The 15,706-nt window shown below is 36.9% G+C and overlaps 1 protein-coding gene across 5 annotated transcripts in view; it reads right to left on the bottom strand.

Annotated features, from left to right (window-relative positions):
* TMEM117 (transmembrane protein 117) overlaps window positions 1-15,706 on the bottom strand; it is a 563,388-nt gene that overhangs the window by 170,656 nt on the left and 377,026 nt on the right. For all 5 annotated transcript variants that reach the window (XM_050749383.1, XM_050749385.1, XM_050749384.1 and 2 more), the window contains one exon: window positions 13,584-13,681. In XM_050749383.1, coding sequence (XP_050605340.1) covers window positions 13,584-13,681 — 98 coding nt within the window. The remainder of the gene's footprint in view (window positions 1-13,583; window positions 13,682-15,706) is intronic.

The raw sequence follows: 15,706 nt of genomic DNA, 5'->3' as shown, positions 1-15,706 counted from the left end.
AAACTCCAATCTGAATAGCAGAAAACAGGACCCTAAAACTTGGAAAACCTCATAGTTTATAAAGAAGAGGGTGCTTTGGTTTAAAATGTGAGCAGTCTATTCTTAGGAGCAATGGAAGTGCCAATTTGGAGAAAAGCAGAATATTTTTAATAGCCTTTGTTTTGAAATCATATGTACAAAATAATTTAATTTCTACTTTGTGGGTAAGAAAGAGACTCCATTAAACATTCATACAAACTGAAGGATCTAGTTCCAAATGATGATCTAGGTTGAAGCCACCATGAAGGGAGAAGGTCTGCTATGGGGGTTGAGGGGACTTTAACACAATCAAAAGCTTTAAGTCATCTACAGAAACACTGGAATGATAATGCTGAAAAAGGAGAACTTTGTGTAAAGAAATTCATATGGAATGGCCCAAGAACTGAGGACTGTAAAGAAAGGTTAAAAAAAAAAAAAAAAAAAAAACATTTCCCGGCCGGGCACCGTGGCTCAAGCCTGTAATCCCGGCACTTTGGGAGGCCGAGACGGGCGGATCACGAGGTCAGGAGATCGAGACCATCCTGGCTAACACGGTGAAACCCCGTCTCTACTAAAAAATACAAAAAACTAGCCAGACGAGGTGGCGGGCACCTGTAGTCCCAGCTATTCGGGAGGCTGAGGCAGGAGAATGGTGTAAACCTGGGAGGCGGAGCTTGCAGTGAGCTGAGATCTGGTCACTGCACTCCAGCCTGGGCGACAGAGTAAGACTCCGTCTCAAAAAAATAAAAAGAAAAAACAACCTTTCCCTACTATGTGTCTATGTGTTCACACACTGGGGCATTTTGCAGGGTGGAGGGTACGAGGAGGGAGTGATCAGGAAAAGTAGCTAATGGATACTAGGCTTAATACTGGGTGATTGAAATAATCTGTACAACAAACCCCCATGACACAAGTTTACCTATGTAACAAACCTGCACTTGTACCCCTGAACTTAAACTAAAAGTTTAAAGAAGAAGACTAGCACTAAAAAAAAAGAAAAAGTTTTTGAATTCTTGGTTTATGACTTTTTATCAAGGTTCACACTTACTACTAAATAGTTTCAACACCTTCCTGGATCTACAACCACCAAAACATGTGATTTAGAGAATGTAGCATTCTGGAAAGATTTATATTGCTAGAAAGCCTAGTTTGTGGCATTATAGCACTACTTGCATTCAAGACCAGGGCAGAGATGCAATGGGGATTCTGTTTTGGAGCTATTAAGCCAATACATTATTCCTCGGTAGTTCCTCATTTCTAACATCTCAGAGCTACTATATCAAGAGGCCTAACTGACCTGACCACAGAGGTGGAGAGAATATGCAGGATGGACACAATGTAAAAGAAACTCCTTCCCATGAAAATGAAGGAAATATTCCCTTCCACCTAGGGGCAGCAAAAGAAGGATAGAAGAATGAGAAAGCCAGACAGCAAGGATCTTATTCCCCTATACCACCAGCATCTACTTTAAGGAGGGAGTGGTAATGTGCAGAAATGACAAGATTCACATGAAGTCACTCAGGGCATCAGGGATTCTCTGACTGTAGCCCATGGGAGATGGCAGGTCTTTCCTACAAAAGAATGATTATCACAGTCTAGGGCATTTGTAAATGGATATAGGTAGGCACAGGAGACTGAGAAAGCTCTAGATGCCTTCCTTTTCTCTCTGCCAATGTTGCAAAGTCCTGCAGATGACCCAGAAGTTCCTGCATTCACTAAGTGGATGCAAAGGTGATGAGAAGAATGCAGAGGCCTGGACTCAAAGACCCTTTAGGTCCCAACAGTCCAAGACTAAGTCCCTGGACTGTGGGGACCTTAAGGGAGGAGGAGGTGAGTGGAATTCACGACCAGAGACACAAGGCTAGGAATTAAAAGATCAAACAGGAAGCTGGACTTCAACCATCTCGTCCATGCATAAGGCTAAATGAACAGTTGAGATCATCAAAGATACACAGACTTCCCCTCCTCCATCATCATAAAGTAAGGTAAAGAGGTCAAGAAGATGGAATGAAAGAGGGAGATCAGCCAGGCATGGTGGCTCGTGTCTGTAATCCCAGCACTTTGGGAGGCTGAGGCAGGCGGATTACCTGAGGTCAGGAGTTCGAGACCAGCCTGGCCAACGTGGTGAAATCCCATCCCTACGAAAAACATAAAAACTAGCTGGGTGTGGTGGCTCATGCCTGTAATCCCAGCTACTCCAGAGGCTGAGGCAGGAGAATTGCTTGACCCTGGGAGATGGAGGTTGCAGTGAGCTGAGATCGTGCCACTGCACTCCAACCTGGTTGACAGAGTGAGACTCTGTCTCAAAAAAAAAAAAAAAAAAAAAAAAAGAAAGGAGAACTGAAAAACTAAACATTTATCCAAAATAGACTTAACCAAATAAGACTGAGTTCTCTGAAAGATACCATTTAGACTAAAAGTCTTGCAGATATCATTAATTACTAATTTAAAATTTTGTGATGAACCCCCATATCCCACATTATAGCAGTTAGGTGGATGCTCATGAGGAAGACATGATCAGCTATAGATCACAAATATATTCTAACTTTTTGCATATTTGATATATCACTGTACTGAATAATATCAGTAAAGAAATAGTACTTAGTTAGAAGCTTATGCTAGGGCAAACACACTGGCTATGTTAAGAGAGTGGTTGCTACAGCCTTGAGGTTTATGCATAAGTAGGCAACAACAAAATCTTCTGCTATAAACAACTGAACATTAATTAATAATTTGGGAGAAGGCCCCTTAGATGGCCTTCTCTTTTCTCTTTCTACTCTAACTAGGATATAGTATTTTAAAAATTGGGCCCAAATAGATACAAAATATTTATAAAGGTACAGCATTTTTATGGTACAGATGTACAGGGTCTTAACCTACATTCTATCAACATGACTTATCACTGACAACTTTAAGTTTCATCACAAGGTCAAGGTAATGTTTGTCAGATTTCTCTACTGTAAAGCTACTTTCCACCACTTTCCATAGTCTATTCTTTGGAAGCAAGTCACAAAGTTCAGCTCATACTCAAGGAGTGGGGAGTTAAGCTTCACCATCTTCAGGACAGGAATATCTACATAAATTATGTAAATTCTTCTGTACAGGAGATTTGTCTCTTCTTTCCAATTTACTTATTTAGTTAATCATTTTTATCTAAGTATGAATTCATGAGTACTTGATAGTTTGGGTTATAATCTAATACTATGTAATTCATTTTGTTGACCAAATTTCTCTAGCTTTGGCCATTGAGGCCTCTTTTGGGTTGACTCTTGCGTCCCTTTGAAATGCTCCATCATTCTGTTTTTTGAACCCTTCCTTACTTTCTGGCATGACATGATGCTTCAGGATCATCTTCTATATTCTCTACCCCAGATTTAGAATCAGTCATTTCTCCAAGGAGCCCTAGTTCCTTTTATTGGAGAATGATGTTAGAAACCAAAATCTGGGCAGTGGGTGTGCTCATTACCACTGAGGTATCATTCTATCTAAGCTCTCCCAGCAGATAGAGTGAGCTATATACAAACATAGCTAAAATTATCCTTGTAACTATCCATCTTTCTATGTATTAAGATAAACATGAATTCATACTGATGTCTCTGACTCTAATCCAGTACCATATTGTTCATTATAGCCTGTCCCCAACCCCTTGCTTATCTGTAACTTCACTCTTTGACAGTGAGAAATCTGGATTCTGTCATCTACCATTCATTTACTCATCAATCAATTCCAGCAAACATGTAAAGCAAGTTCAGAATTGTTAACTGAAAACCCCATGAGAAATAACTCTACCAACTAGAATACAGTTGTGCATGTCTAGTTCCCTTCGTATTAATTCTTAAAATTCCCAGTCAGCACACTGTTTTCTAAAGGTACCTAAATTAGTATCTTTTTATTTCTCCACCTCCCATGTCATTAAATATCTTTCCAAAGATAGTGGAAAGACAGTGGCTAGATTGTGTTCTATGGAATGAGCATGCTAAAACTAATTTAACATTTTCTTAGGATGTTACTTCGAGTTGTTTTAATCATTATACTGAATACTTCATATTTGTCCAAACACACAGATGACCTTAGACAAGGAAATAGTCTACCCAGGATTATATTATTTTAGAATACAAAGAACTTTAGATACCAACCATTCTTGCAATCAATGCTGGAATGTTATCTCCCTAGTAGATACTTTTAGCAGGAACACTGAACTCATTATTTTCCAAGGAGTAGAGTTATTATTTGAGTAGCTATAATGTATAGTATCTTATTACTTCTAGTGTCCTCCAATAAAATGCTGGGCTTTTGTTGTGCTTAATATAGCCAACATTTAGGACATCAACTGTAATATTTAATTTCAACCTTGCAAATGTGTTTTAAAAAAATTAAGCCCTTGAAAACCCTGAAGATAAACAATATAAAAATAACAGCAATTGGCTTTTTATATTTGAACTTAAGTGAAGTTTCTGGTAATACAGCATGTTTTATTGGCAAATTAAACTATACATTGTACATCTTTTTCTTGCTTAATCTCCATAATTGAGAGAAAATGATATACAATTATATCAAGTTAAACTACACAGAATGTTCTGATTGTTACTACTGACTTACAAGAATTGTTATCTCAATATATCTAATCATCCACAAATTCTTTTAGTTTCAATTTTCTTGATGCTTTCATACAAAACAACAACAACAAAGAATATGGGAGGTAATGTGAAACAGTCCGAAGTCTACTAGACCAGGAATCAGTAGCCCTGGGTGCTTACTGCCACAGGAACATCAATTTTGTGATCTTAGACAAATAACTTATTTTTGTTTCAATTTCTTTGTCAATAACAAAAGGGTAATAGAACATAAGTAGATAAACTCCAATGGTTTCCTGGATATTTCGTCTTTCTTTACATAACCCAAATTCATTTGCAAGGAGAAAGAAAGGGTTATAGTAAATACATTTGTTGAAAATAGGATTAATCATTTTTAAATATGTTAAATATCTTAAAATCTTAGAAAAACTGTAGCCATTCAGTGCAGTACTGTGCAGGCTCTGCCCAAACTGGAATCCCAGGTTCACTAGCTATGCAACTTAAACAGCAGGTTTTTGTCTTTAAAATACAGCTAATAATGATAATTACCATGTAGAGGGGCAGTGTGGATTAAAAGAAACAATGATTGTGAAAAGCCTAGTACCAGGAATACATGAAGCACTCAATGATAGCTGCTCTAGAATAGAATTATAAGGATATTTCAATAGAGAGGTAATGACTGATAGGTAATACGTCTCCTATGTCTGATAGGTTAAATGTCTTCCTATGTCTGGGTGCAACAATATGGACTTGTTTGTTTCTCTTTTCTTGCCTAATTGCTCTAAGACTTCTTGTGCTATGTTGAAAAGAAGTGGGGAGAGTGAGCATCCTTGGCATGTTGAGAGGAGAAGCTTTCAGTTTTTTACCACTGAGTATGATGTTAGCTGTGGGCTTTTCATGTATGACCTTTATCGTGTTGAGGTACATTCCTTCCATACCAAGTTTGTAGAGTTTTTATCATGAAAAGATGTTGACTTTTGTCAAATGCTTTTTCTGTACTATTGGGATAACTGTGGTTTTTACTCTTCATTCTGTTACTGTAATATATGATTACATTGGTTGATTTACATATGTTGAATCACCCTTGTATCCCAGAGATAAATCCCACTTGGTCATGGTACATGATCTTTTTAATGTGCTGTTGAATTTGGTTTGCTTATTTTATTTTATTTTATTTTATTATTTTGATGGAGCCTTACTCCGTCGCCCAGGCTGGAGTGAAGTGGTGCAATCTCGGCTCACTGCAACCTCCACCTCCCAGCTTCAAGTGATTATCCTGCCTCAGCCTCCCGAGTAGATGGGATTGCAGGCATGTGCCACCACGCCCAGCCAATTTTTGTATTTTTAGTAGAGATGGGGTTTCACCATGTTGGTCAGTCTAGTCTTGAACTCCTGAACTCAAGGGATTTGCCCACCTTGCCCTCCCAAAGTGCTGGGATTACAGGCATGGGCCACTGTGCCCAGTCTGGTTTGCTAATATTTTTAAACAATTGTTGCATCTCTGTTCATCAGGGTGTATGTTTCTTGTTCACTGTTGCATTCCCAGAAGGCCTAACACAATTGAAAGATATAAATATGAACAAATATATAAATAAGGTAAGCATGTGTTTTTCTCTGACTTAATAGCAAAGCTTTGTCCAGCTTACACATAGAGACATTGGTTCCTCTTTGGTTTCTGGAATATGAGCCACTCATATGCCCAGCCATTATAGACAGGTTTTATTTAACTTTTGTGAGAACTAACTCAGAGATTGACTCATCTGACCCATGACACCTGCCTATAGATTCTACCTCTAGTTTGTCAGAAAACTTCCTTGGTGCAAAAACAAACATCAAAGCATTTCAACCTTCAATACACTTAATGCATTTATCCCTTATTCTAAAGAAAGAAGGCATTCACAAAGGGAGCTCTGGACAGCAGGGGAAATGAAGAAAAAAGATATTCTGAAAACAAGAGCTGGCACCACGTAACCAGCACTGCTGAGGGGAATTCGCGCTGGATCTGGGCAATGGCAGCAGTCTAATCCCAGAAAGAGAATGCTCATTGATGGGGTCTGTCTCAGGTCTCAACTTGTCTCAGAGGAACCCTCCCCTGCACTCTCCACTCCCTTAGTTTTGAACCATGGCTCAAAAAGCAAATAATAATTCACTTTCACTTAATAATGGTAAATGAGTTGCTCTGTAGGGGACATCAAACTACTAGTTACTAATACTATTACCAAAACTTTTCTGCCTGTCATTTCCCCTGATTCTTAGGTCTCTATTACCTTACTATATTTTTGTGATTGTTATGTTACTCTCCATACCATATTTAATGTATATTAGGATAATAATCATTTGTTGATTAACTCTTCTCTGGTCAGAGGTAAACAACTAAGTTCCTTTTTGTTAGACTTGAATAACTATGATATTCAGAGCAGCAAAAATATCACCTGCTACATTTGTTTCCCAGTTAAGAATTAAGATAATTATGATTAAGAGATACCCCATCCAAACCATTACACTGGTAGAGAAAGTACTTTAAAAAATATACAACATTGCACATCCAAAAGAGAAAACAAACTTTAATCCTATGAACCAGGATGGAACAGAGTACACAGCTGCTGTGCACAGATACACACAGCAATACACTAGGAATATTTTGCTTTCCAACTTCTCCTGGAGCTTCCAAGTCATCACAGACCACAGTTTTTACCAACTGCTTTGCCACTATAATACTCAAATACTATAATACTTGCCACTATAATACTCAGTAGTGCTCAGATTACCATCTTTCCAGTTTCCAGAATCAATTTCCTTGCCATTTGCTGCCCAGCCCTTAATACTCAAATTTCAGCTTTCTGTTATGGCAGCACCCCATTTCTAGGGATGACATTCTGTAAACATCAGAATGGGTTATTTTATGCTGCAGTATCAAACAGTCCTTAAATCTCAGTGGATTATCTCTCACTCAAACTACAAGTCTGCAGTGTTATCAAGAATGCTTGCTTTATCCTGGTCATTCAGGGAATCCAAATGACAAGGGCTCCAGCTAGACACAGCTTCCACAATTGCAACTGAGAAAAGAGCTCCTTTTGGCTGAGAGTAGTGGCTCACGCCTGTAATCCCAGAACTTTGGGAGACCAAGGCGGGCAGATCACGAAGTCAGGGGTTCAAGACCAGTCTGACCGACATGGTGAAACCCCATCTCTACTAAAAATACAAAAATTAGCCAGGCATGGTGGTGCGTGCCTGTAATCCCAGCTACTCAGGAGGCTGAGGCAGGAGGATCTCTTGAACCTGGGAGGCAGAGGTTGCAGTGAGCCAAGACTGTGCCACTGTACTACAGCCTGGACAACAGAGTGAGACGCTGTCTCAATAAATAAAAAAATAAAGAGAGAGAGAGAGACAGAAAGAAAGAGCTCCTTTCAGTGCATCTCATTGAATATTAAATGTTTCCACCTAGATATGGCACATGCCAATTTTATTCACATTTGCCTTGGTCAAAGCAAGTCATGTAATCAGAGGGGGCAGAAAGGTGAAATCCTCTTATATGTCTGGAAGGTGAAGACCTGGAGTATTTGTGGAGCCCTAATGACCACTAGACCTCCCAATCTCTTCTTCCACCAATTCCTCTGCTAATCATAGAAGTCTGTTTTGTCTTTTTTTTTTTTTTAAGCTAAGCCTTTGGGAAATATCATCCTAAAATGCTTCCCTTCAAAGGCATACAAATTGTGTCTCTAGAGAGTACACAAATCAGGGGGATAGAAGCTAATATGAATATCATATTACTTGTTCTTTATGTAGCTGTTCTTTTACTTCAGACACAAGTCAGTGAAAATGGTTGTTGGTAGCGCCTCTGAAAAATAGAAGAGCACAAGGCATTCACATAGCATTTAGATTCTTAGATCTTTGCTCTTTTTAATTATCAAAAGGGCTAGGAAAAGGGCTTTGGAAGAGATCTATAAATATTCCTCTCTTTCCACCTTTCAAATATATTGCCACTATTTAGGTTCCCCTGCAATATGAAAGCCCAAGTGCTATAGCAGCCTCATCTTTGCACAATTGCAGAAAGAAATAGGAACCATTTTCTTCAACGCAGAGACACCTATCACTGAAAATTAAGGAAGAACTCAGTTTCTGACAGGCGTTTGTGAGTTAAAGCAGCTACAAGTAGGTAAGAGATACGTTTACTAGAATAAAATTACATGTTGTGCTGCTCAAACTGCCATGCACAGTCACACTGCAAGTTAAGAAAGATTTGCTTTGCAAAATTTTTTCTCCACCATACATTTTTTTTTTCACAGTAATCTCTCTTTCCTTAACTAAAGCAAAATCAAAACAAAATACCCATTTTTGAGTGGGCGACACAAAGTATGTAAATACTGTCTTTTATTTAATCTAAAACCTCGCCAATGAGTTTTGTATTTTATCTCCTAGGGCTAAAAAAACAAAACAAAACCAAACACCAAATGCCCTTTTTACTTGCTAGATCCCTTTTATGTGAAAAGTATGAACAAAAAGGAAGATTTCTTTGCTTCCCACATAATTTCTATATTCAACTTTTTCCATTAGCTTTTCCTTTTTTAAAACCATGAATACCGTTGTCAAGATAATCTAAATGTATAGAAATGGATAAAATGGGAAAAATTTTTAAAGTGGTATTTAAATTGTTCTTCAGTTACTTTATGCAATGATTTGAAATACTACTTTTGAAATACAACAGTGAAAACAATCTCTCTAATATATTGCCTAATTATTAAAAATTTTACAGAAACAATGACTACAAAAAAGTGTGAATTTTAGTTTGTTCTCTAAGAATATTATCTATTTGCCAGTGACTAATTAAATTATCATTTTTACAGCATTTAAACTACGTTTTAGAATACCCACTGGGCTATGTTATCACATATGTTAAAAATAAACCCATTTGAGGCCGGGCGCGGTGGCTCACACCTGTAATCCCAGCACTTTGGGAGCCCAAGGTGGGTGGATCACCCGTGGTCAGGAGTTCGAGACCAGCCTGGCCAACATGGTGAAACCCTGTCTCTACTAAAAATACAAAAAACAAAACAAAACAAAAAAAAAAACTAGCCAGGCCTGGTGGCATGTGCCTGTAATCCCAGCTACTCTGAAGGCTGAGGCAGGAGAATCACTCGAACCCAGGAGGCAGAGGCTGCAGTGAGCCGAGACTGCGCCACTGCACTCCAGCCTGGGCTACAGAGCAAGACTTTGTCTCAAAACATAAAAAATAAAGCATTTGTAAGACACTGGTGATATATAGACCTGAGTGATAATGTTCAAAGAAAAAATCGTATTAATGGATTTCTCTCCTCTGAAACAGCAATCTCTCCTCTGAAACAGCTAATGACAACAATCATAGGGGCCTATAGAATACATGGCTTACCCTAGCAAATAGTATACATGTGACCTTGATAACTAGCAGAGAACAGTCATCAATCAGCTACCTTTGAAGATACATATATTAGTCCATTCTCATGCTGCTGTGAAGAAATACCTGAGAATGGGTAATTTATAAAGAAAAGAGGTTTAAATGACCCACAGTTCTGCATGGCTGGGAAGGTATCAGAAAACTTACAATCACAACGGAAGGCGAAGCAAACATGTCCTTCTCCACATGGCAGCAGGACAGAAAAGTTCCAAACAAATGTGGAAAAGCCCCTTATAAAACCATCAGACCTCATGAGAACTCACTCACTATCACGAGAACAGCAAGGGGGTGACCACCCCCATGATTCAATTACTTCCCACTGGGTCCCTCCCATGACAAGTGGGGATTATGGGAACTACAATTCAAGATGAGATTTAGGTGGGGACACAGAGTGAGACCATATCAGTACACTAATAAGAAACATATGTAAACATAGTAAATAAATATTGTTTTAAGAGAGACCATCTTTAAACACGTTTGATATTAGTTTATCTCCTTTCAAATTCTGACGTTTAAGACCCCTGTAGAGAATTTTGTAGGGAAGAAGGCTCCCAAGAACTGTATGTTCTTCTTTACACCCTACCTAAACAAGAATTAACATTAACATTAATCATTTGGAAATGTGCACACTGATGTATCCTTTGTTCGTCTAGAACAAAGGCAGTCCTAGTGTAATAATTAAAAACTAGGCAGTCCTAGTGTTAAAAACTAGGGCTCTGGAGTCAGAGACCTATGCCTATAACAATAGCACATATCTTACAGGATTGTCATGATTAAATAAATAAAGATATAGGATGTAAAGTCTTTGGCCTACTGCCTCAAGCAAAACATACTATCAATAAATATTTCTTATAATTATTAATTATTAATTATATTAATTATATTTATATTAATTATATACTTAATTATATTAATTATAATATAATTATTCAGAAAAGCTATATGGGAAGTTTACAAATAGGAAAAAAGATGGATGTTAAATAGTACCATAGGCCACATGTGACTCATGAAGATGAGGTGTGAATACCCATCTAAAAAATCATACTAATTTTCATAACAGTATTGAAAATCCATTTTTGTTTACCTGCTAAGAATTGAGTTCAAAATGTCATATATCTCCAGCAACATTTAATGATAGTGCTAAAGCACAAAAGATAAGATAGAGTGTATTTTCCTCAAGTATTTAGTTACTATGATTTTTAAAGCATTTGCATTAAAAAAAATCAACCGCCAGAATTAAATCCAAGAATAAACAGATTTTTTTTCTCTTTTGTTTCAAAAGGCAGGTATACAGGATAATATACACCAGCACCAGCTATAATCAATTACAGTAGTCCCCTTATCTGGTGGGCATACGTTCCAAGACCTCAGTGGATGCTTGCAGTCCTGGATAGTATTAAACCCTATATATCCTATGCACGAACTTATTTTTCCTTCTTTACAATTGCAGGGATAGAAGATCCATTCTTACCATATTTCTTAGCATACGATATGTTAACCTCAGCATATGATTTTTTTTTCTTTCCTTATTTTTTTCCATCCTTTTTTTTCTTTCCTTTTACTTTCCTAAGTAGAGAACTTTCACCTTTTCACTTAAAGGAAGCCATATTGCTTCTCTTCGGCTTAACCCAAATTGCCAGCATCAACACTCTTGTGCTTTGGGCCATCACTATCTAAAATAACAATCACTTGGACACAGCACTGTAATACCTTGACAATAGATCCAATAAGTGAGATAGCTACTAAGTAACTAAAGGGCAGGTAGCATCGACAGCATGGATAGACGCTAGACAAAGAGATGATTGATCTCCCGGGAGGGTATGAGTCTTCATCACACTACGCAGAACAGAACAGCACACAATTTAAAATTTATGTATAGTTTATTTCTGGAACATTCCATTTAATATTTTCAGACCACAGTTGACCGAGGGTAACTAAAACCAGGGAAACCATAAGTAAGGGGGAAATACTGTAGAACATTTGTGAGATGGTATCTCATTGTGGTTTTGATTTGCATTTCTCTGATGGCCAGTGGTGACAAGCATTTTTTCATCTCACACCAGTTAGAATGGCAATCATAAAAAGTCAGGAAACAACAGGTGCTGGAGAGGATGTGGAGAAATAGGAACACTTTCACACTGTTGGTGGGATTGTAAACTAGTTCAACCATTATGGAAAACAGTATGGCGATTCCTCAAGGATCTAGAACTAGAAGTACCATATGACCCAGCCATCCCATTACTGGGTATATACCCAAAGGATTATAAATCATGCTGCTATAAAGACACATGCACATGTATGTTCATTGCAGCACTATTCACAATAGCAAAGACTTGGAATCAACCCAAATGTCCATCAGTGACAGACTGGATTAAGAAAATGTGGCACATATACACCATGGAATACTATGCAGCCATAAAAAAGGATGAGTTCCTGTCCTTTGTAGGGACATGGATGCAGCTGGAAACCATCATTCTCAGCAAACTATTGCAAGAACAGAAAACCAAACACCGCATGTTCTCACTCATAGGTGGGAACCGAACAATGAGATCACTTGGACTCGGGAAGGGGAACATCACACACTGGGGCCTATTATGGGAAGGGGGGAGGGGGGAGGGATTGCACTGGGAGTTATACCTGATGTAAATGACGAGTTGATGGGTGCTGACGAGTTGATGGGTGCAGCACACCAACATGGCACAAGTATACATATGTAACAAACCTGCACGTTATGCACATGTACCCTAGAACTTAAAGTATAATAATAATAATAATAATAATAATAATAATAAATAAAGAGCATTTAGTGCTAGAAAGTTGCCTTTCAGCACTGCTTTAGTTGAGTTCAACATAAAAAAAAAAGAACATTTGTAAGTGTTAGTTTACATAACTTTTCTTGGGATTATATAATTATTCAATTGTATATTATATCATGCAGAATCACTGTGCTTGGGGAGTGTCCCACAGCCACGTGAAAGTGCCCTTCTTGCTGTCTCTCCATTTCTAACTTTTCTGTTTGAACTTGTTCACATACACATAAATAACGGTGACTTCACAAAAAACAAAGTTCCATAAGACATGGATTATTTTTTAATTTCAAGGATTGGGCTGGAAAGCTAAAGAAAACTACATAAAGAAGAAATGCCAATGTAGCCGATGTGATTTGTAAAGAGGTTCCTTTTCTTTATCACTTCTCAGAGCAAAATCGTATCCTGTCAAATATACTAGGCAATTTAGTATTTATAAGAGACAGTTTTATATATCAGATCTTACTGATGAAAATTACAGCTTGTTTTTGCTGAATCAAAAACCTACCTCTGGTCAAATCTTAAGTGTATCACTATATTAGCAAAACTTCTCTTTTATAAATGTAAATATACACAATATGTAAGAAGAAATTAATTCATAAAATAATTAGGATAATGGTTTTAACAGAACATAGTAGCTACCAAAAATGTCTCTCTAGATAGAATTCTGTATCTCTAAGGAAAATTACGCCCAACTCAAGTCCTTTAGTGAGTGAGGCAAGGCAGAAATAAGTAAGTGAAACAATTTCCTACCAGAACAAAGTGATCCTAACATTTCCTTTCTTCCAGAAAGCTCTTGCGGATTTTCCCCAGTCAGGATAGGGTTTGTCCTGAAGCATCATATCAGTGACCTGAAGCAATGAAAGGATCTTATTTAGCACTTTCAGAAATCTTAAAATCAGATTTAACTATAAGCCTATAATTTACATTCTATTGAGAATAGAATAAGTACACATTTTAACATTATAACATATGCAGAAACAAAAATTAGGATATACTTCATTCAATTAGAAACTCTAATAGTTTATTTGACTGTACTGTACATATGGAATAAGCACATTTAAAGTCATTCAACATGTCAGATATTAAGATTTTTTTAATATTAAGATTACCTTATATGAAGAAAGTACCTTTGAATATTAGTATCACCATAGAAACAAAGCATATGTAACAAATAAAATACAATATTCTTTAAAAGTTTGTCTAAATCTAAAACTCAAGCATTCCCTGATGTCTAGATTTTTAGTGATATCATTAATCAAAATATTATCTTCTCTTTTCCTCTTCCTTACTTCTTCCAACTATACATGTGGTAAACTACTTGTACCCAGTTTTATAGCATATTTATTCTAATTAGCCAGCATTCTCTCACCCACAATTCTATGCCTTCATCTAAAAATGTTCTTCCTCTTTTCCTTACCTGCACAGATTCTGCCCATCTTCTGAGGCCTAGGTCATATCACTACTGTGATGTCTTCACTGTTCTCTCCCACTTATAGAAAACTTGTGGTTCTTGACCCATCCTTCTCATGTCATGTATCACCTTCTACCTTCTCTTTTACTTACTTATATACTTTTCTCTCTCTTCACTAGGCTTTGAAATCCTTGACGGTGGAGATCTTTCTATCCCTTCTAATGTCAAAGGGATTTTTATATACTAGACCAAAATATTTGCTTAAGAAGAAATGATAAAATAAATTAAGATATAAATACCTGTTTTTAAAGATCCATTAACAAAATACATTGCTCATTTACCACATCACATATTAATGATTTCAGCAGAAGCCCAAAGTATCATAAATAGTTAATCTATTAGAAAGCTATTTTTTAAATCCAATGAGGATGGAGAATAAATTTCCTTTAAAAAAGTGTTACACAAATGTGTGTGTATGTTACACACACGCATGTTTCCCATTTCCAGAAAATCTGCCTTCCCTTCAAGAGAAGAGAACACTATTCCAATACTTACGATTTTGATTAATAATGTTCAAATTCAGACAAGATAGATTCAAAATTATGAAAACAGAAATGAAATGAGGTTTATTGCATTGAGTAAGAGAGAATTTTCATCATCCACTAAAATAAATTTTTCTCTTGTGCCTAAAAAGCTTTATCATTGCATTTAAGTGTAGCTTTCAACAGTGGCCTTGATATGGGTGAAATGTAATCATTTATGATGAAAGATGGTGATTCAGTGGGGAGTACTGTTAGATCAGTGACCCCTTCAATAGTACTGGATTTCCTGTAGAAGGCACATCAATTCTCAAGCAGGGGCATCCAAAATGGTCTCTGGAAACATTCACCAGCATGTCACTGCTTCACATGCTCACTTAGATGACACAATCAGAATGGTGGATAAGGATTCTAGTTTACAGGAAAGATCTGATATTAATTCTTCATATTATTTCTCAATGTCATTTCTAGGAATAGAGTTCCCAACATTCTCTTGGTTGATGAGAACCAAAGATAGTCAATTCCCCTTCACTGAGTAACACTACAGATTTATGTAGGCTCTATCTAACATAGGGCCTACAATAATTTCACATGATGTGGCTTCATTGTTGAATGAAAAAAGATTCAACAATCATGCATGGTTTTAATATAAACTTTCAGTTCATTTCTCTTTAAACTGTCAATCACCATCAATGTGAATGCAACTAATATTAAGAATTCAAAAAGGAAAATATTTTTTACTTATTTTAAAAGGGAAACTAGTTCATCAATGATTTTTTCATCTGTTTATCTTTTTCTTGAACCTTTTAAATTACAGGATTATATTTTCTCACTCAAATTAATGCCCATGGATAGTATTTCCCATCAAAATGATTCATGATACTTATCAAAAGGAATAAAGGGAAGATGGTAGAATAAAAATT

Source organism: Macaca thibetana, chromosome 11 (assembly GCF_024542745.1).
Source record: "Macaca thibetana thibetana isolate TM-01 chromosome 11, ASM2454274v1, whole genome shotgun sequence".
Lineage (NCBI taxonomy): Eukaryota > Metazoa > Chordata > Mammalia > Primates > Cercopithecidae > Macaca > Macaca thibetana.
This window is presented reverse-complemented; position numbering and strand designations above follow the sequence as displayed.